The 20431-nt window shown below is 40.6% G+C and overlaps 1 protein-coding gene across 1 annotated transcript; it reads right to left on the reverse strand.

Annotated features, from left to right (window-relative positions):
* Window positions 1–124: 124 nt before the first annotated feature.
* LOC117481115 (follistatin-related protein 1-like) lies at window positions 125–20113 on the reverse strand. The gene is made up of 11 exons (XM_034128656.1): window positions 19871–20113; window positions 19706–19762; window positions 7990–8091; window positions 7722–7851; window positions 6148–6180; window positions 5706–5836; window positions 4784–4902; window positions 4254–4366; window positions 3358–3468; window positions 3141–3235; window positions 125–1469 (listed from the first exon to the last, which is right to left on the reverse strand). Exons 1-11 carry the CDS (start codon window positions 19871–19873, stop codon window positions 1425–1427), a joined length of 939 nt encoding a protein of 312 aa, XP_033984547.1. The 5' UTR covers window positions 19874–20113; the 3' UTR covers window positions 125–1424.
* Between the last annotated feature and the right edge of the window lie 318 nt (window positions 20114–20431).

Here is a 20431-nt window from a genome sequence, read left to right on the forward strand (position 1 = left end):
TGGGTTCCTTATGTATTTGTTAGTAAGGAATAACAGGATGAAGGGGAACTTCCTCTTTCACTTCAGTATTTTGAAGTTGTAATTTGGTAAAAGCACACACACATACAAAGTGACAAAGCCATGCTATGGTGTATTGGGCTTTATTGGCATACATACATACTCCTTACAGTCTGCACCCTTAGTGGAATATAACGATTTATCTTGAACCTAGTAATGCAACTTTCACACAGACATTTATCAAGGATGGAGTCACAAAGCACTATTTAACTGCTAAACTTCAGCAAAGCACACTCAGGAACACCTATGTGCAGGAAAAGGTAGAAACCATACTTTTTGCAGGTCTAAGGCACTGGTTTTATTGTCAATCCTTCCAATTTAGATACAGGATTTTAACAAATACACATTTTACAAACCAAACTACTCTCAGCATCACACTTCGTTAGCACACACACACAACCACACACACACACAATTCATATTCACCCGGTTATTGATGCGTCTACGCTACTATAGCTGAGGCTAGTCCTTCTGTATGTGATTTTGAAAGCACAGGTATAGTGTTGTTGCTGGGTCCAGAGTAATGTTTTACCTGGAGATTCAAACATTTCATCAAAACTTTGGTTTTACTTTTCATCATGCTATATTCAAAGATCAGGTCTCACCTTGGTGCAGTTGCTCCACAGTGACAGCTGGACCACTACGTCTTTGTCTCTCAAGACACAGACAGAAATGTTTAACCAAAAAGCACCAGAGAGACTTGCCTGAGCATAACATGGGAACAACAGTTCCAACTCAAGCTGATAAAACATCGTACATAGAATTGAGCTAAACTAAAGCATAAGAAAGCTAGAAAGGAAAGAAAGAGAAGTGCATTGGTCAAGTAGTGGCCTACTGTGGCAGTTCTATATATGGCAACAAAATCAAAATCACTAGTAGCTTTACCCTCTTGTCCCATCTTCCTGAACCAAGATGCTGATCGTAAAACCTGCGAGGGAGGGGAGAACAATTCTGCAAGTAGTCAGATCTCCAACAGCTCCTGCATTTCAACAGATTAACTCCTAGATCCTTTCAACACTACTTTCTCAAACAACGACTCCCAAACAGTGAAAACTTGACATGTTTTTTTTCTTCATAATAACTGTAAAAATATAAGGATTGTTGTAAAAAATAGCCCCAGCACTAGTGTAGAGGCAATAATACAATCAAATATGACAGTACTGAACACAGGGGAATCCTATAATACTCTATGATTGCCCCTGAATCTAACAAACATCAACTCAAACACTTAAACATCGTAAAAAAATGTATAATAATTAACAGAGCAAGAAACATGGAAAAGTCAGTATAATAACACATGTTCGCTGAATAAATCAAGTATGGAGAAAGGGTGATGACGTGAATCCTCTCCTTCATTGTTTCCTTATTTAGGCCTCCTTTGTGCTGCTGGACTTCATCTTCTCAACAGTTTCCTGTTTCCAAAACAATGAAAAGGATTGGACAAAAAAAAGTGAGATATAGTGTACAATTTATTTAACACACTGGATTTATAATGATGTAAGGAAATCTTTGTAAAATCTTTGAAAAAAAAAATCAAATGTAATGCTTTATTCATGAAAAGCAACATTGATGATTTGTAGCAATGTCCTTATGACCGAGTTCAGCTACACCTGGTCACCTCAAACTCGCACCTACACAGCCAGTTTTGTTTACAAAAGCCTCATAAGCTGCCCTTCTGGAGTAGAGTGTACATGACCTTGCTGACTCAGCCATGGACTCAAGCCAGAGCCCTAGTCCTACATAAATAAGCAAGCACACACACAAGAGCAGAAATGCCACCAAAACATTTTGACTGTAGAGGTTCCAGAAAGATTTTCAGAACTTGGTTCTAGAACTTCATTCCTGGGCTACAGAGGTTCTAGATCAGAATTCCTGGTCTAGAGAGGTTTTAGAGGCAGCACGTCTTTATGTGTTGTCCAGGAGGTTCCAGCACTTCTTTTTAGACCACTGTTTGTTTCCTTAACACTGCATTATTCCTTTATGTTCTAAGTGATACCCAGACCGTTTTTAAGCATCAAGTGTTCTACCATTATAATAGGCTATGTGGTTTAGAGAGCACTTCAACTAGACTCCAATTAAAGCAGGAGGGTGGATTTGGCGTTAGGGCTGTGAAAAATATACATTATATTTACACGATAACAGTGACACTAATAAAACATTGATCTATTAAGGACTATGAGTGGACAATTAACAGTTGACATGTTGACTTCTGACAAATGTAGTTAACATATCACATCATGTTAATGCTGCTATTTTGATTAAACTTAGTTGTATACATCTTTCAGTGTTACTTAATCCACAATTATTTTATTTTACGATTCTTACTTCTGTGTGGCATTGTTAAGGGCTTGTGTCGTTGGATTTTCTATGGCACGGCTTTGTATTTTTACATTTCTAAATCCTTTAACTGGTTTCACTAATTCCTTCAAAGTATAATTCACTTTTAAGAATACCCAGCTATATATGTTTATGATTGTGAATCATTCACACAAAACCTTAGTTTAGGACATCCACTTTACAATCTATATAATAAAAGAAAAGGTTGATGATAATTTTCTTTCTGCCATATTCCCTGTATTTCATATCCATGGCAAATTCATAGTTTCATCGACCTTATTTAGAAAACATCTCTTTATTCCCATCTTTTTCATTTATTGCTACTCTTTAAAAGCCAAGATTCATAAAATTGCTGATACCCTGGTTCACTGAACTGTGTAAGGTTGGTACAGTCACATACAAATGTACAACTACCAATTCTTATGTGAATTGTTTTTTGCTGGCTGAGCAGTTTGATTCAAATGCTCTTTGCCCTGGGACACATTGCAAGTAATGAAGGTTATATCCTGAAGGAATATAAAAGAAGTCACTTGGGTTATGGCTCAATGTCAGGGATATTACATTGACCTTACAATACGTTTATTCCTATGAGCAGAGGGCAGTGATGGCGCTTTGAAAATACACATTGCAAGTTTTGACTTTGGAAAGGTGCTTTTTTCGGACTTATAATTTACGTGCCATATACACGATGAGCACATTGCATACTTTTTCTTGTTGACAGGGGTTTTCAGATAACAAAGACAGACCTGGTGCTTGTTGAGCTCGGCCACACGGAGGTTCCACTCCTCCTCAGTCATCTCCGCCCCAGCATCCAAAGACTCATCCACAGCTGCCGTTTTGTCTGCACAGATAACAAAATAGTCAAAAATGGCCACAAGGCTGTTTATTTCAATGTGTTTGTGTGTGATTAAAATGACCAAAAGAATAAATAGCATAAAGATCATGCCCAGTGTTTGAACTCACCAGTGCAGGTCATAGCAGTGCAAACCCAGTTGCCGCATGCACAAACACATCGGTTACACTCGACCTGGGTCTCTGCTCCGTCCTCATATGTCTCATCCTCCAAGGCACATTCTGCAGAAAGACGCATGGCAAACTTAGATAGTAAAAGGTAAACTGCAGATAGTAGACTGCAGCAGAAACAGCATTTAACTTTAATCAATTTGCATGACCAAGACTTGTCAGCATTTACAAATGCCACATCATCCATTCATCCAGTAGTTTCATTTGAAAGTTGTAGGCCTTTGGCATGTTTTTGCTTACTAATCAGTAGTCAGCGATGTGTGTGTGTGTGTGTGTGTGTGTGTGTGTGTGTGTGTGTGTGTGTGTGTGTGTGTGTGTGTGTGTGTGTGTGTGTGTGTGTGTGTGTGTGTGTGTGTGTGTGTGTGTGTGTGTGTGGTGTGTGTGTGTGTGTGTGTGTGTGTGTGTGTGTGTGTGTGTGTGTGTGTGTGTGTGTGTGTGTGTGTGTGTGTGTGTGTGTGTGTGTGTGCTTGAGTCTGGTGAAGCTCCAGGGTTCAGTGGTCCTACCAGAATGTTATTTCTCTGACAGAGCCTCTGCTTCCTGTGAACTTTATCCCACATAAAGCTGCATCACATGACTGAGCAGACTGAAATCAAGACTTCAAGACTCCAGACTGCAAAAGAACATGTTGTGATGTGTGAACAGCACAGCGATCTGACAACCTCGAATGTTGTGAAATGAGAACCATAGCTAAAAAAAACAAGCAATTTGAGGCAGTTTGCCAATTGTCAGGACTGCCTAAGTGAGCTTATGTCAATGCATCCATAAACTATATCTACTGGTGTGTAACTCTTTGTTAAACTATGTCAAAATACACAGGATATAACTTTAAGCTTACTCTTCTCTGGTGGATTGAAGCCAGGCTTCAGGCAGTTGAGGAACTCGTCAAAGCTCAGCTTCCAGTCTGCGTTCTCATCAGAGAGTTCAATGAGGGCATCAACACACAGGCTCCTGGGAAGCACAGATAAACACGTTGTAAACATTGGATAAACATTAGCTCCTCCTACAGTGGCAGCACATTGCAAAAAAAAGAAGCATACAGAAGAAAGAATAATGAGTGTTGTATCCATAGACTGTATATATACAGGTTGTATCCCACAGAGTACAGGTGTTTATTCCAGTGCAGGCTCCCACAGGAGGCCTTCAGTAAAGTGTACACAGGCTAGATAGAGTTCAATGAATTCCCTCTCTAGCTTTAAATAGCACAGCCCCACACAGATATGGATCTGTATGTGCAAGCATTGCCACAGCGGAAAACTTTGACACAGTTTGGGTGGAACATTGCAAACAGTGGCAGTTTTTCATTTTCCCTGCTTGCCCTAATACAATCTAATTTAAGCATAAAAACAGACCAACAACCACACGGACCTGAGCAGCTTGTTGCTCTCCTGGTCTGCGTAGGACTGCAGCTCCACAACAGAGTCATTTTGTCCGATGAATTTGAGCAGCTCTGAGGAGTCCAGCTGGGAATCACCATTGTCGTAAGACTGCAGAAACGTACAGAGAAACATGAGAGAGACAGTTAATGCTTTTGTACAGTAAATATGAACAATCAAACTAAATATTCACAATTAATATATTACTTATTGGTGTTTCTGATAGACACATCAGTCTAGGACACAGGTACATTTGCCATCACTGCCACAAAATGCACCTAGAGCACACCAGTTGCCATGACAATCTTCCCGTAAAGATGTGGTAAAATCACCTTGTCATGAACACTTAAAGACTGCCTCTACTTACAGCCTGGATCTCTTTTGTGATATTTTAGAAATGAGGCTGGAACAGCAATGGGTGTTGGAGCATGAAAAACTATATCAATTTATTTTTTGGCATGTATCTTTATATAAATGCTCATCACATTAAATGAACACCAGGGCTGCATATTAACCCGAAGGCTCTGTTTCTATTGTCTGTGTAGGGCAACTTAACAAAGGGTTAGACCATGAGATGCTAAAGTTAGCTATAAATATACTCTCAAATTATGTAATGTATTTTTATGCTGGGACAAAAAAGAAAAAGAAATTAAGCGGTTTGCACAAATTGTTCAAAGAACCATCTTCCCATTCTGCTTTAATGTCATTCATGTACTAACAAATAGAGGAAGGGTTCCAGCTGACATGCTTGAAAGGTCTGCTACATAAACAATTAGACAGAGTCGGAGGCGGCTCTAAGGAGAAGAGGGTTTGGAGAATATGAATATTCACATGAATATATAAACTTGGGAACAATTGTGTGCACTAATTGAAACTGGGGTTCATTCTGTCCTGTACAGAGAGAAAAAGCCGACCTTGAAGTACTTGAGCAGGATGTCAGAGAAGTTGGATCCCTTGGCAAACCATCCGTCTGGGACCACCTCAGTCTGCAGCCACTGGATCACACGACCCCTCAGCTCATTGCGGTCAGCAGCATAGCAAACCACTGCGGGGGAGGGAAGATTTCCATACCACAGCAGCATTAATGAATAATCCAAAGGGCAACATTTATCTTGTAAGCTATCATGTTTGACCCATGTCCATTAGTGCATATGTCAGAAGTTCCATATTAATCAAGTGCTTTTATTAGACTATAAAATACAGTTATTGCACAGACATAGTGAACATACCCATAACCCACCTGGGAACCATGGACTTAATCAAAACACCAAAGGGGTACACCAATAAAAAAAATCATTTAATTCGATTTTTGTTTTTTACGTGGCTAATATACAATATACTAATACAAAAACTCACCTGGGCTGGCAGCGGCCTTTTCTGTTTTCTTCTCTAAAACAACAGAGAAAGACAAGAACATTTAAAACAAAAAAAACATGCATTGACTTGATTCAGAATAATGGAGATAAACTTGGTTGCAACTGAGAATTAGGCCAAAGGTCTGCATAGAGTACAGCGTGATGTAACTATTTCCCCTAAATACTTTTTCTGCCACAGCACTGATCAATGTCAAGTTCAGCGGGGCCAAAGTGTCATATCACTAAGTGACAGTGGTTAAAGTTCACTCAAGATAAGATGCTAATATTAGATGATTTAATTGATAAGTCAAGACCAGGGGTGAGCAGGGACATGTGGATGGCACTATATTGTTCACTAGCCACCCGATCACTTCAGGTATCAGGTCCATGAAAAAATGGCTGCTTCTGAGATCACAAACTAATCCGTTCAATTAACTCCTAACAGTATGATCAGCATCTCTACCATTTAACAGATGAGCCAAATGCTGTCCAACTTTAAGGATACAAAGCAGGCTTTTAGTTAATATTTGAGATTCTCAAGTGTGTGTGGTTGATTAAAATGGCTGCTCCATTGTTTAGGGTGAGTATGAAGTCATGTTGGGATAATAAACTTAGAAGCTTAGGGATCCACATTGGGCGAATGCTCAAATAACCAAACAATAACAAGGTTAGATTTATATTTGAGCTTCTACCCTCAGTTGACTTCCCACATATCCCTGTAATAACATTACATGTTATTAGTTTCAGGAGTCCCTGGACTCATATTTTATGACAGATTATTTTCTGATTGGGTTATATGCAGTGAGGAATATTGTATAAAACCAGAGCATTGGTATTGGATCATTGAGGGCATCAGCAGGTTATCAGGTGCGAAGACTTTGATCGCTACATCTTTACTCAGTAACACCGTGACATGCTAACCATTGAAGTGTTATTGTTGGGCTATGTATCTATCACACTGATTCAAACAATGTCAGTAATTAATTAGAAAGCATGAAAAGGGTAAAGGGTACAGTTACCACATTCAGTTTTTCAATAGCACGATAACTAAAGGAACGTTTCTCAAGGGTTCAACGTAGCTAAAGCAAAACGTAGCACAGGAAAAACATGTTGGAATATGGTTTAAAAAAAGACCCCCTCTGCTTCCATCATACTCAGAATTGGCACCAGGTAGAAAAAGCACCCTTGACTATCAGAACACTTGGTCCTTGATAAGAACATACTTGTAATATTCAATGATAACATTATTACAGTCTTAACCTCACTCAGAGGTGTAATTTATTGGGATAGTAAAAGAGACATTTGATAAAGCAGTTGATGATACTAAGGTTGACCTAAAACCTATGTAACAATTATCACATGCCAAAAAAGAGATCATAAGTCATTTTATAATGCATTTTATGAAGCATGGGCATCATAGATTATGTGACTCAAACTTTCAATGTTAACTCGTTGTTGAAGTTGTTAAAGATCAACAGGGACGTTTTAGTTCAGCAATTCCTTGACCACTCTGTCTGAAAGCTTCTTTTGTTGTGAGATTGGGACATTTTGTGTGGTGTGCTGCTGTTCTCTCACCATGGCAGTGTCCATCGTGGGCCACCTGGACCTTCAAGCCAGTCAGACAGGCATCCCTGTGGAGCTCACAGTGATTCCTGTAGGTCTTAGAATTACTGCCACACACTGACCTCTTGTGGGGCTTACAGCTCTGCAAAGACATGGGGAGAGAATACAGCTGAAAACTAGGGGAATAGGTATTTTTGAAATGTTACCACTTTTTTATTGTGTTGAAGTAATGTCCCCTGGTCTCTACAGAGTCACATACTGTACTGTATGTAATACTCACCTCTATACACAGACAGCTGGGCTCCCCTTTCTCTGTGACAGCACACTCTCTGCCGGCCCCACAGAACACATTAGCACACACTTTGCTCTTGCTCTGCAGCTCCTGTCAGAAAGGAAACACATTCAAAGCTGTTATTATAATTACTAGGCACTTTAGAAACATTATTGATTTCTACAGATTTCACACACAGGGTGGCGCTGTTGCCCAATTACATTAACATACCCATTTATAGGCACTGGGAAGTTGCCAACCACATTTTAAACATGTACTGTACTAACCACAAGGTTTCACATTGAACCATCAAACTTCCTCACAGACGTATACATTGACCGTTTCCTCTTCACTCTGTTTACCAGTATCGTATCTCTTCCTTGAATACATCCAGAAATGAAGAGGCTCTGGTTTAGCATTTCCCCTTTTTTCTGTTTGTTAATGAGCAAGATATTCCTATTGAATACAATTCCTCTTAAAATTGCTCACATTGGACAATGACATTTGAAGAGCAGCTCCTGAAACAGGAAATTCAACAAATGCACGTATCCTCACACACACCAACACGCAGCTGCTATACAGATACATAATGGTCATTAAAGGAAGATACAAAATAACTAGTAAAACTAAGTAACATTAAATAAATTAAATATACATATCAAAAACAAATAAGTTAATTCATATTATAAATCTTTGATTGTAAAATGTCTATTTTTCCATGAAATTCTTGGTCCAACACTTAAATGTGTTTTTTTTCCCGACAATTTTTATACAGCCAAAAAAAAGCCAAACAGCCAAAAAAAACTGTAAGTGTTGTCTTTTCTCCTCAACACTTCATTTTAGCAAAAACATCCAAAGACACAAATCAACTCTGCTATCCTGAAAAAAATGACACCATTTCCCCTTTAGGAGGCGCTACCTCACCAATATGGTAAATTCAAATGGCCATTACTTCAGGGTTATTCTTCTGACTCACTTGGAAACACAATTCACCTACTTTCAAAGACCTTACAGTATGCTGTTGATGATTAAGAAATTCATAACAAAATACAGCTGCAGCGATGACAACATATCTCGGTTTGAGGGGTATTGGAGACAAACTGAAGACAGAATGAGAGGCAAGCAGGATGAGACTTCACATGCGTCAGTTAAACTTTTATTTTCGATTACATATAGTCAGTCTAATTTTCTCTTGTTGACGCTTGCCTTTGTTTCTTTGTCTTTTGCTTGTTTATTGAATATCACCAGAGGACTTGCCAAAAAATGAGTTCACTGGAGCTAAAATCCAACCAATCACAAGACGCCAAGCAAGCGGAGGTCCTGGAGCTGCGTTATGACCCTCATTACTTCTCCCTTACCCTATCTGTGTGTATTTGTATTTGTATAAGTGTATGTGGGGGTTTGTGTGTGCGTGTGTACAGGGTGTTTCCACATCTGGAGTCTGAGCTGTGTTTTCCTTTGGGCCCATTCCCATGCTCAGTGAAATGTTTTCTCCTCCCTGTTACTCTAGACTCCCCTCCTCCTCTTTAAGCCGCTGTTTCCTGCAAGAGCGAGACAGAAAGTTGGCCCTCCGTGTGTGAGTGCACGTGAGATGGCTTCCAAGCTGCTGTGTGTGTTTGTCCAAAGTCTGGTATGTAGGTGAACCTGGAGCTGGATTTCTGACCAAACTCTCATAAGCTCACTAATGAAAGAATATAACAAGATGGATGCTGGGAGAGGGGCGGCAGTCACATGCATGTACTGTATTGCAGTGCAGCAGCGTTAACCCTGAAGTGGTCAGAGGAGAGGGATTGTAGGCTTTTGCTTCATTTCTATGCATACTTTTAGAGACACGCACATATTTGCACTCAGGAGTTGAGGTCATGGAAAATCTTCAAAGCAATCCCTGTGGCTTTGAGCATGTTGGACAATTCAGTTTGTTAGACACAGCTGGGCGAGAAGCCTGTTGAAACCTGTAGAAACCTTCGATGAGATCATGAATAATGGATGGGCGGCTTAGATGAAGCTGGTATAAACGTAGAGCTCTGACCATCTCTATAACCAGCAGAGGATGCCTGACAAGCGTTTTTGAAGTGGTTTGTTGCTATGGTGAAAGCATGTTCAGGTTCCTGTTTTGGAAAGATCACAGAGGTGTCAATCAAAAGAGGCAAATGGAACCAAGCCCCTTAGTTATATCACAGCAGAGTGTGTTCAGGATTTATTATTGACACAGACTGTACAAAAACAATGGACAATCGACTGTAATGTCACCAAACCACTCTTCAACACACCAGGGAAGGGAGGCTGCCTTATGTGGACATAAATCATGCCTGCATGGAGCCTTCATTGTTGCTATGAACTGGAGCAGGCAGACATGCATCATCATCAAGAACGGTTGTTGTCCTTGTTTTGGCTCCTAACCTTGCCTTGGTCACAATTCAAGGCTTACATAGAACCTGGACAATATGTATCTCCCTGTGTGACTCTAAATCTGTCATATTCAGTCATTTAGTTTGAGTTATATTTTATAAAAATGCACATATGTTCTGGTTTCAATACTTTGATAGAAAAAGGTTATATCATTGAGTTGTTGACATTAGAACAACATTGAGGACATCCTCTCGGGCTTTGGAAACAATGATCATGGATTTCCTAATTCTTACATTTTATAGAACAACCAACTTATCCATTAATCGAGAGCGAAAATAGCCGTTTGTTGTACCCGTATTTAGGATTAAGAGTTTTAGAATTGAGGCTTTTAAACTCCACTCCTGCACACATTGCATACATTGATAAGGTGTTAAAGCATGACAGTATCCTGGCTTTCCACCACAGTAACAGATGGCAAATTCAGGTGTCTCTCGACCAAGGTAATTTGTGTTTCAGAAACCAAGATTAAGACCATAATGTCAACATGCTGAAACACAACCAGTATTCTCTGCAGACCCCACCATGACTAGGATGCTACAGCGCATGCAACACACTCATTAACCTAATCACCATCAGAGCAAACATAACAATTTATTATCTACACCTCAGCACAAAAAATAACAAACACACCCGCTGTTTGTGTCCTACTAAAATGACATCAATTTTTCATTACAGCTAACAAATGATGCCATATTTTCCTTCACATTAAAAACCAAACACTGGAGCTATAGCTCTGGTACGTGACTGGTGAGTCATAACAGATTACACAGAGGCGTTAATACAGAGAGCTGCCTCAAGCATTAAACTGATTGCATATACAGCTCATTTTCCTGTGTCCCTTTTCTTCCATTTCTTTGTGTTTTAATCTTTTAGTCAAGAGGTTAGAATTATTTAAAGGTTTGAAGAAGATAAAAAGATAAGTGATATTTCTCAAAACCCTCAAGTGCATATTTTAATCTTCCTAACTCTGCGTGGTGTCTTACAATTCAAGTCGAGTATACTTTTATTTCTGCTCTGCGGTAGCTCTCTCTGTCATGTCATCTCACTCTCAGTACCATGTCCTTTTTTAGGCTGCATGAGACATGTCAGTGATCCGAGACCAGTTTTGCAGGGCTGGATAGCAAAGAGAGGAAGAAGAGGATGAAGAGGCTTTAAATAAAGTCTGAAGAAACAGGTAGCTGGTGAAAATAAAAGACGAAAGGCAGGAGATTGTGTGCACTCTAAAGTCAATTTCGGCTTCATGCTAAGGCCGACTGCAGTTGAAAGGCAATATATTTCCGCTTCATTAAAAAAAAAAAAATTAAAAAAAAAGCCTATTTAATTATTCACTGCTGATAAGGTCGCACAGCAAAGCTAAATCTGCCCCCACTAACACATGAAAAACACATTAAAACCTTGTTCTGCATGTCTTTCAGCTGTCCATGCACAACCGTATAAGAAATGAAGCCTATCCGCCATTTACTGCATGTTTTGTGCATATGTGTTTGTGTGTCACTGTGTGTGTGTGAGTGTGCATATTGGTGTGTATCTCGGTGACGCTCCATTGATCTAGCCGGCGAATCGATGCTTCTCTCCCACGGGTGTCCCTTTAGAGGCACGGTGAATCCATTCCCACAGTGCACCCTGCCCCTCATTAACATAGCGAACATTGATTTACGGATTGTAAACAACCTTCCCTGGATGAGCCTGCAGTGATAAACAGCCTACTGGACATAAGTTTTAACAAACAATACTTAACTTTAATTATTAAATACTGCAATTAAACCTTGTGTCGGTAATTATAAAACAATATGACTCTCTGTAGCAATCAAGATCAGTTTAATCAGCTTGATTGGTGTATTGAGCACACAGAGCTTCACTTAATGCAATCCAATACAACAGCCCAGCAGTAAACACTGTTCATATTTAGCTTTCCCAACACTGTTAGATGTTTTACTTTGCAGGGCTGTGTTGTAACACATCACAGAAAAGGTGAAAGGTTGTTGGGCTTTAGCTGCATGCATCAGCTTCTCTGTGTGATGTTTCCTTTATAGCTGAATATAATAAGCTGCAGAAAGATATGATTTGTTCTATTTTTTTATGAGATGTATGGCATGCAGCTAGATGTAAGCGTAAACCTCAAAGATACAAACGTTCGACCAAACATGTTCCTCTTTCCCCTACGGTACAGTAAGCCTGGTGAGTCTTTTTATAAATAAAATATTAAGCTTTTGACAACTTGAAATATTAAAATAAAATCATCTCAGAAGGGTGCAAGAATATGGGGAATTAATGTGGTTTTTATTCACTCTAGTCACTAATATGAATTACTAATCTGTATGCCACCATAGCAAAAATGCTGCCAAAAAAACAACAAAAGAATAAATGATTACAAGATTTAAGAATGGTTGAGATGCTTTTTCGGCATCTTACTCCCGAAAACGTAACGTTTTTCTTCGACTGAAAGTATATTTCAGAACTCATTTATCGTTTATACAATGAAGATGACAGGAGCAGCTGAGGCAGTTAATTCATAGCAGACAGTAAAGCTTCCATCTGTGTGCTGTCTCAATTAAAATGTTTAGCTGCTATTGATGAAAAGTTAAGCTTAAAACGTTCTTCTAAAAATAATTATTATGTAGAACAATTTATATGATATGGTTGTTTTTAGAACAAAAGGGATATTTGGTACATTTGAAGGAATAAAAGGAGAAGTTCGACATTTTGGAAGATACGCTTTATCAATTTTTTTGTCTAAAGTAAAGAGGATAAATTCCACTCTCATGTATATTAAATATGAATCTCCAGCTAGCAGCAGATTAGCTTAGCATAAAGACTTGAAAAAGGGAAATCAGCTAGCCTGTCTCTCAACGAAGAAACCTCCAAAGTCAATGAACAAGATTGAAAGAAAATAAAAAACGCCAAGTCGTAGGAACTATTTCTTTAAATTGTGTTCGGTTTGTCCAGAGTATTTACAAGTATAAAGAGTTAAAGTGTGAATCTCAATGTAACTTTATTCAGTTTATTTCCAAACTAAAATGACTTTATTTCCCATGTACTTCACTGCCAAAAGAATTGTCTCAGACTGACAGACAAATGCACGCACAGCCAGGCAATGCAACCCACTGTTTGATAAGCCTGTTTTCAGTAGGAGAAACAATGAAGGTGGAAAAAAAGATGAAGCAAGGTGAAGGACAGGATTAGGAGGTAGGGGGTGTACATTCCTGAGCTTTGTTTAACCTCAGCTGGGGTCCGACAGAGTTCGTCTTGAACCAAAATCTCCTCAGTATCTAGGTCAGAGAGGTGCCGGCTCTCCCCCTTCCTCTACCCTCTGTCTCAGATTGTCCAGCTCTGTCAGTACATGAGACCATGCCAGGAGCGACGAGAAGACAGGGGGGGGCTCCACTGCGTCTCCCTCTCACTTCTCTTCCCCTCTAACTGAAAGAGAAGTGGAGCACAGCCAAAGCAGAATAAGAACCACTCGTACACTAACTACAAACCACGAGGAATTTAAACAAGCTTGTGACTTAATCCATCCCACAGGGGAGAAACATAACAGACGATCATTGGTTCCAGTTTTTAAAAGCTATACAATTTCCCATCAATAATTCAAGGGACTTCATTCTCAAATGACAAGCATGTTCTTCCATGTTAAACCATTCAACTGTATCTTTGTATATACCAAATCAGGTTTAAGCCTCATTGCTTTCGTACTTCACATCCTCCTGAGATCAGAAATACTCATTCAACCCCCAACAACGACACAATAAGGAGGCCAAAGTGAGAGTAATTTGAGTGTGTACTAAAGATATGAGAAGTACGAGTGGTCTCGAATGCTTTACGGTGGACCAGGTGTGAGATTAAAACTGCAGAAACAAAGGGACTCTGGGTAACGACCAGTATACACGCAGATCTGCCTGTTATCCTTCTCCCTGTTTCTTATTCAGTGTGAAAGGAATGCACCAACGGACCGGATGATGTCACCCAGTCTGCAGCCTCTTATTTTACACCCACAGGCCCCATTGTTCAAGAGCTGAAATGTAACAACTACACCCTGAAAGAAAGAAGAAGAAGAAGTAGAAGTAGAAGAAGAAGAGGAAGACGGGACAAAGAAAGGAAGGATTGAAGGAAGAGAGATAAAGTAAAACCCAGTGAAAGTGAGAGAGGGAGAATAAAGAAAAGCAGGAAATTAGTCACACTCTGGGCAGAGCCACATCTGCTAGCAGTTAAAATGTCAGCGGAGAACATAAAATGCTATGAACAGCAGCAGCCCCAGCCTCCCCTCCCCTGTGCACACAGTTGTCACCCTGCTGGGGCAAAAGTGTCCCCTCTCCACCACCTCACCTTTGGAAATCCCCGATGGAACTGTAACACTTTAATCCGTCTCAATTCATCTACATTTCTTGTCATCTTTTTCTGCATAAAGAACAGATTGTGTTTGTTTGTTCTCTAATCATTGATCCAATCATTTCCCCCATGTCCTTTCGCTCTCTTATTCTCTCAATCTACTTTGCCACCTTTACCCCCCCCCCCCCCCTCCTTTACCAACCCACCCCTGCTGGTTCTGGGCATTTTTCCACTGGCAGGAAAGGAGAGAGGAAGGGGAGGGAGACAGGGAGGGCTCTTGCTAGACGCAGGCCAAAAGAATTGTAGATTCCCTGCCCTCTTCTCTGCTCCCTTTTTGAGGCCAGTATTGGGGCTAAAGGCTGGAACATGTTTTTAGAAGGAAGAGGCTCATTTAGAGACTGCATGACGTGTGCAGCCATTTGAAATCTGTTCAGAGACCTCTACCTTCATCATGTCCATGTCCAACGGTCAGAGGGGATGTGATGATAAATCCATACAACTTAATCTGGGACACAGAACATTTCTCGTAAACTCATGTCTACATCTTAATGTTTCCTGTACGCTATAGAAAACCTTTGGGAATTCTTTCATGTTGGGTTCAACTTGGATAAATAACCAGCCAATTCATCAATAATGAAAAAACGTCCACCAAATTGTGATCCTTAATTCAGCGTCAACTGTGCCTAAACTCTTCGTAAGGACATTGGTTCAGAGTTATTCCATACTACTGAATCATTCATTTTTGTTACTCTGCTTTGAATTTCTTACTTTCTTAAACTTTAAAGCAACACTATATTTTGTAAAAGTACAAGACATTTAAGACAGCTCCATTTGCTAAATAAAGGTATTTATATGTGTTTAAAGCTCATAAAAGCTAGTAAGATGAACTCAGAGTTCAGGAATGAAGCTCCATGCTTAACCAATTTAATCGTTTGAGAGGAATGCTTGTTTACTTAATTTGGTGACTGGATTTATGATCCCCACAGGACTTGCATTAAAAGTTTTCCTGAACTCACAGGCGCCATGCCTTGCTTATAAAAGTTACTAATAACACTGTACTTTCACTAAACAAACATTTCCTTGTAATCAAGTGTTTTTTAAAGTATCATATTGCAACTTTACCTTACAAAGAGATAGTTTAGCTTAGTAAAAAGGGTATTACCTACAGTGTTTACTTTGGTGAACTCTCACTAACCCTTTAAAAACACCATGGCAACACAATAACACAAACAAACTAAACACTCAATGCAGCGGTAGAAGAGCAATTCCCATGTGTTCTCAACGGAGTCTGGTGGTACCTTGTTCGAAAGGGATTTTTTTACGGCAAGGTAAAGCATAATACATATTCTAAATATAGCATTCACTTGAACTAATATTGATTTTTTAAATGTTGTCTTTTTTAAGTGGCTAAAATACCCAAGATATGTTAAATTGCTCACAAACTCAGTATATTAAGTGTGGTCTATTATTTTGAAGTTGTAAAAGTCTGTATAGCTGACATTGATGGTTGGATAATCCTTTTTGTTTGCATGGCTGCTGTGTTTTATAGCCCACATCTCTGATCACAACACATCACAAGAAAAAATCCATCTATTGCATAAACCACTTCAGAATTAAAACTTTATGAGCGAGCCACTTTCAAGCTGCAGCAGTTGTCAAGGTTCTCTAGTTAATGGTAGAAACATTTAACAGTGACATTTGCAGAGAATAACGCTGGTTAATAATCACTCATCCTCCAATGACCCCGTTTTCACCACCAAACAGCATTTGAGATGCAGCGCCTGATCTCAAGGTGCGTCCTCTACACGGGCCGCTGGAAACAATGAAGATGTGTGGTGGAAGTAAATGTAGAGAACAAGTTTCTTTGTGAAAATGTTTTAGGCAATTTTGAACTGAAGTAAATCAGAGCGTCAAACTATTACTTAGCACAATAATAACTCATTGCTGTTGACCATGAGCTACAAAGAGGGAAAAGAGACAAACTGATGCCTTTTATGTCCTGCATTCAGGAGGCCTCTTGTCCTGTTTAACTTTGATTGCGTATGAGTAAGTAAGTATGTCACATTTTCATTATCTGTTACCCCTTCAGTAGACTTTCTGTAGCTCCTTGTCATTTGAGTGTGTGTGTTAATTTATGTGTGCCTTTGAGTGCAGACTGCCGGTAATGATAAGACACCAGTACAGCTGGTAAGCTAAATGAGGACTCCTTTTAAGCCAAGCCAAGAGTGAAGAGAACACACTGCAGGGACATGAAACAAGTACACCCCCCTTTTCTTTTCTGTCTCGCTACACAAGTCTTACCTCACCCACAATCTCCCCTGCTATAATTGCTATGACTGTGGCTCCATCTCCTTTCCGTTTTACATCGCGCCCTCTACAATCCCTGCGCAGGATCCATGACTGGATGTTGGGCTAGAGTAATTAGAGCAGGCTGATACAGACAGAGGACACAGCGTCCCCTCATGTTCCCTCCACCTGGGCAGATATTTTTAGCCCACCTTGAATGAGCGAGAACAGGCATCAACATGGTGGCAACATGGCGGGGTGTAAGAGACGCTCAATCACAGTCGGCTACAGTTCCAGGGCCTCAACAAGGGAACAGGCTTCGAAATACTTCCACCCGTCTACTTAATTGTCTCAACTCTTGGACTGCCTAAGAGGAAAGGAGCGCTTGTTGCGCTGACTTCCTCCTGCCATCTGTGTTTTCCAAGACCCAGAGCCGCTGCAGATAACTAAATTAACCACTGTGTCATTCCACCCTGTCACAGCGGATGATGCAGGATAAAACACTAACACTGCATGCCACAAAACAAGTAAAGTAAACACTGCTTTCTCTCTCTCTTTATATATGCAAGTGTGTGCACACACATGTCCCCCGAGGCTGAAAACTCTTATGACTTTCACTACGCCTGCATCTCGACCTCCTTTGCATATCAAGCTCCTGGCGTGTTTGAGTAAAACATCAACATTTTATTCACAAGATGCGTATCTGGTTTCCTGCCTGCACACACGCAGTTTTCCAACACCGGCTTGTCATCAAACGCTGCAATTTCTCACCTCAGGAAGCACACAGGCATTCTCCTTCTTAATATTTTAAGAGTGAGTGTCCAGATTTGAATACCCTGCATTCAAATCCTGAAAATAAGCACATCAGTTCACACACACAAGCCCTATTTCCATCAGTGTGTCCAGCTCCTTCATGCCATGTATATAACACACATCCCCTTACCTAACCTAAATACACCCTGCAGGCTCATTAGGTCCAGTTTTGCTCCGACTTGTTGACCTCCTTTAGACGACACACAGGAATGCCAGGACAGGCCCTTCCCACGGCCAGTGCACAGGCCATATATTATGGGTAATTACCTTTGGAGAATAGATGCCTCCCCATTAACTTGGTGGGTACACTCCACAGACTCTGCTGTGTGCTCTGTCTTTACCATGCCATACCTCACAGATCACGGTCATGAATCCAATAAACGCGAACACAATGGCACATTTTCCAGCCACTGGGCAAAGGTAGGGAAAGCAGTTGAAGGTCAGCGGGGAGGGCCTGCATGTCAGACTATGAGTGATGTCATAGCTGAAGACACTAATGGCCATCTGTGTGAAGCTGTAAAGATAGACTAGGCAGCGAACAATCGGTTTATCTTGAGTTTCACATTTGGTGTAGCTGTTTGAAAGATGTATCCTCTAATTAGGCTACAGCTATTCCCCCTGTTTATTTCCTCAGCATGCATCTGTGGTGCAGGTCAACAGAGGAGTCAACACAAAGCCAGGTGTTCAACAGCTGTGCACGGTGAGGTTAAGACCATCAACCACCACCTGGTGTGTGTGTGTGTGTGTGTGTGTGTGTGTGTGTGTGTGTGTGTGTGTGTGTGTGTGTGTGTGTGTGTGTGTGTGTGTGTGTGTGTGTGTGTGTGTGTGTGTGTGTGTTTCTATTTCTTAAATAAGTAGTTTGACATTTCGGGAAACAGGATTTTCACTTTCTCACAGGCAGTTTAATGAGAATGTGGAGGTGTACATCCCTCTGAGCCATCAGGCCAGATAATCTAACAGCACATTATCTCTGTGTTTACTCAGAGGTAGGACTACTTAGCACTGCAGTGTGAGAGCAATAAGGTGAGTATTCTCACAGCTCTGCACTCACAACCCCAGTGTCCACAGACAAACACACATACTCTCAGACTGACCACCCAAACACAGTATTTGTTTGCCATCAGAGCAGTTGCCAGTCGGCGGAGCGTTTTGTGCTGAAGCATCCTTTAATATTGATGATGAGGGCCATGCAACCCCGCGCTGAGCTTGTGGTGAGATGTACACAGACTCCAGCCCTCCTTTCTTTTCTTTGCACAGCTGCCTGTCACTCTTGTGTCCTCTTACTGCAGCTTTTGCTGTGTTAACCTCACAACTCCACAAAATGAAAACTGAGACTAGGAGTATGTCTGTGTCTGTGTGTGTGTGGTCCAGCAGCATGCAACATGTGAGTTTTTGTTTCAGGTTACAGACACTAATACATGCCTATGAAACAGCATTAGGCCTATTTGGGCAAAACTTTCCAGGCTTATAAATGATGTCCCTATTGAAATAAAACGTACCAGTGGCAATTCATTTCAAACCTGAGTCTGATTGTCTTCACAATTGTGCTCATAATTGCCATTGTTGAGTGGCAACAACAATGGCATAAATGGATCTCCTTGAGAACAAAATAAAATATATAACAAGGCACAGCACAGTGAGCTGTAAATGTATAATGTTCCCCACAGCACCGGGTTGTGTCGTATAATAGACTGACTCAGACCTTTTTCCAGATGTTTTCTAGCTCGTCTAGCTTTGTGAACACAGCTGCTGTGTTAATGTGCCTCCAGACGTTCCAGAGTTATGTGTGGAAAAACGTTTAGTACATGTAAGGCAACGTTTTGCACTGGGTGAAACCCTACAGAAAAAACTATAGTTTCAGAGTAAGAAAAAACGTTTTAGCCAAACTTACCTCAGCGTTGGAGGCAGCTACAGCCAGCAGAAGCAGCACGGAGACACTTCCCAACATCTGGACACGAGAAAAGAAAAAGTAAGAGTTAAGCAAATCCATCACACCAGTTCCTCGGCATGTTGAGGAAACTTGAAAGAAAATGTTACATTCATTGTAATACGTTACCATTTTGTGTAGAAGCTGCTCGGCTCGGGTGTGTGTTCGGGGGAGAAAGGGAGCTGGATCTTTGTCGGAGGCGAGCAGGAGGTTCCGAGATTTCAGGAAATTTGAGGAGCACTGAGGAATTCGTGCCAGTCCGTCAGTCTCTCCTCCTCTCTGCGCGCCGCGGCCAATCAAAATGTCTGGAGTCCTCCGAGGACGTTTACACCAGAGGAGAGGAAGAGGGGGAGGAAAAGAGGAAAGTGTGTGTGTGTGTGTGTGTGTGTGTGTGTGTGTGTGTGTGTGTGTGTGTGTGTGTGCAAAACCTCTCCTGAAAAATCACCTTAGGTCGTAATTACTGCGCGCGAGGTCGCACGCTAGATTATCACACGCCTCCAGTAGTCCATTATTTATTCTAAGCAAACTCAAATATATAACATTTATCAAACAATCTGTGATTTAGATTTATTAAGTTGTGTTAATTGTTCAATGGTAAAAGTTGGTTTCAGTTCTTAGTTGAATCTGTGGAATAGACTATAAATTGATGAAACTGCATGTTTAGCCACTAGGGGGCAGAATAACCAGACA

Source organism: Trematomus bernacchii, unplaced genomic scaffold (assembly GCF_902827165.1).
Source record: "Trematomus bernacchii unplaced genomic scaffold, fTreBer1.1, whole genome shotgun sequence".
In the NCBI taxonomy this organism is placed as follows: domain Eukaryota; kingdom Metazoa; phylum Chordata; class Actinopteri; order Perciformes; family Nototheniidae; genus Trematomus; species Trematomus bernacchii.

What these genes read in the sequence shown, in the direction of transcription:
- LOC117481115 (XM_034128656.1), bottom strand. An exon ending in TAGCTGCCTCCAACGCTGAG is followed by an intron (nt 8,092 to 19,705) that starts GTAAGTTTGGCT and finishes CCTTTCTGACAG; the next exon opens with GAGCTGCAGAGCAAGAGCAA. An exon ending in GAGAGCAACAAGCTGCTCAG is followed by an intron (nt 4,367 to 4,783) that starts GTCCGTGTGGTT and finishes TGTGCTTCCCAG; the next exon opens with GAGCCTGTGTGTTGATGCCC.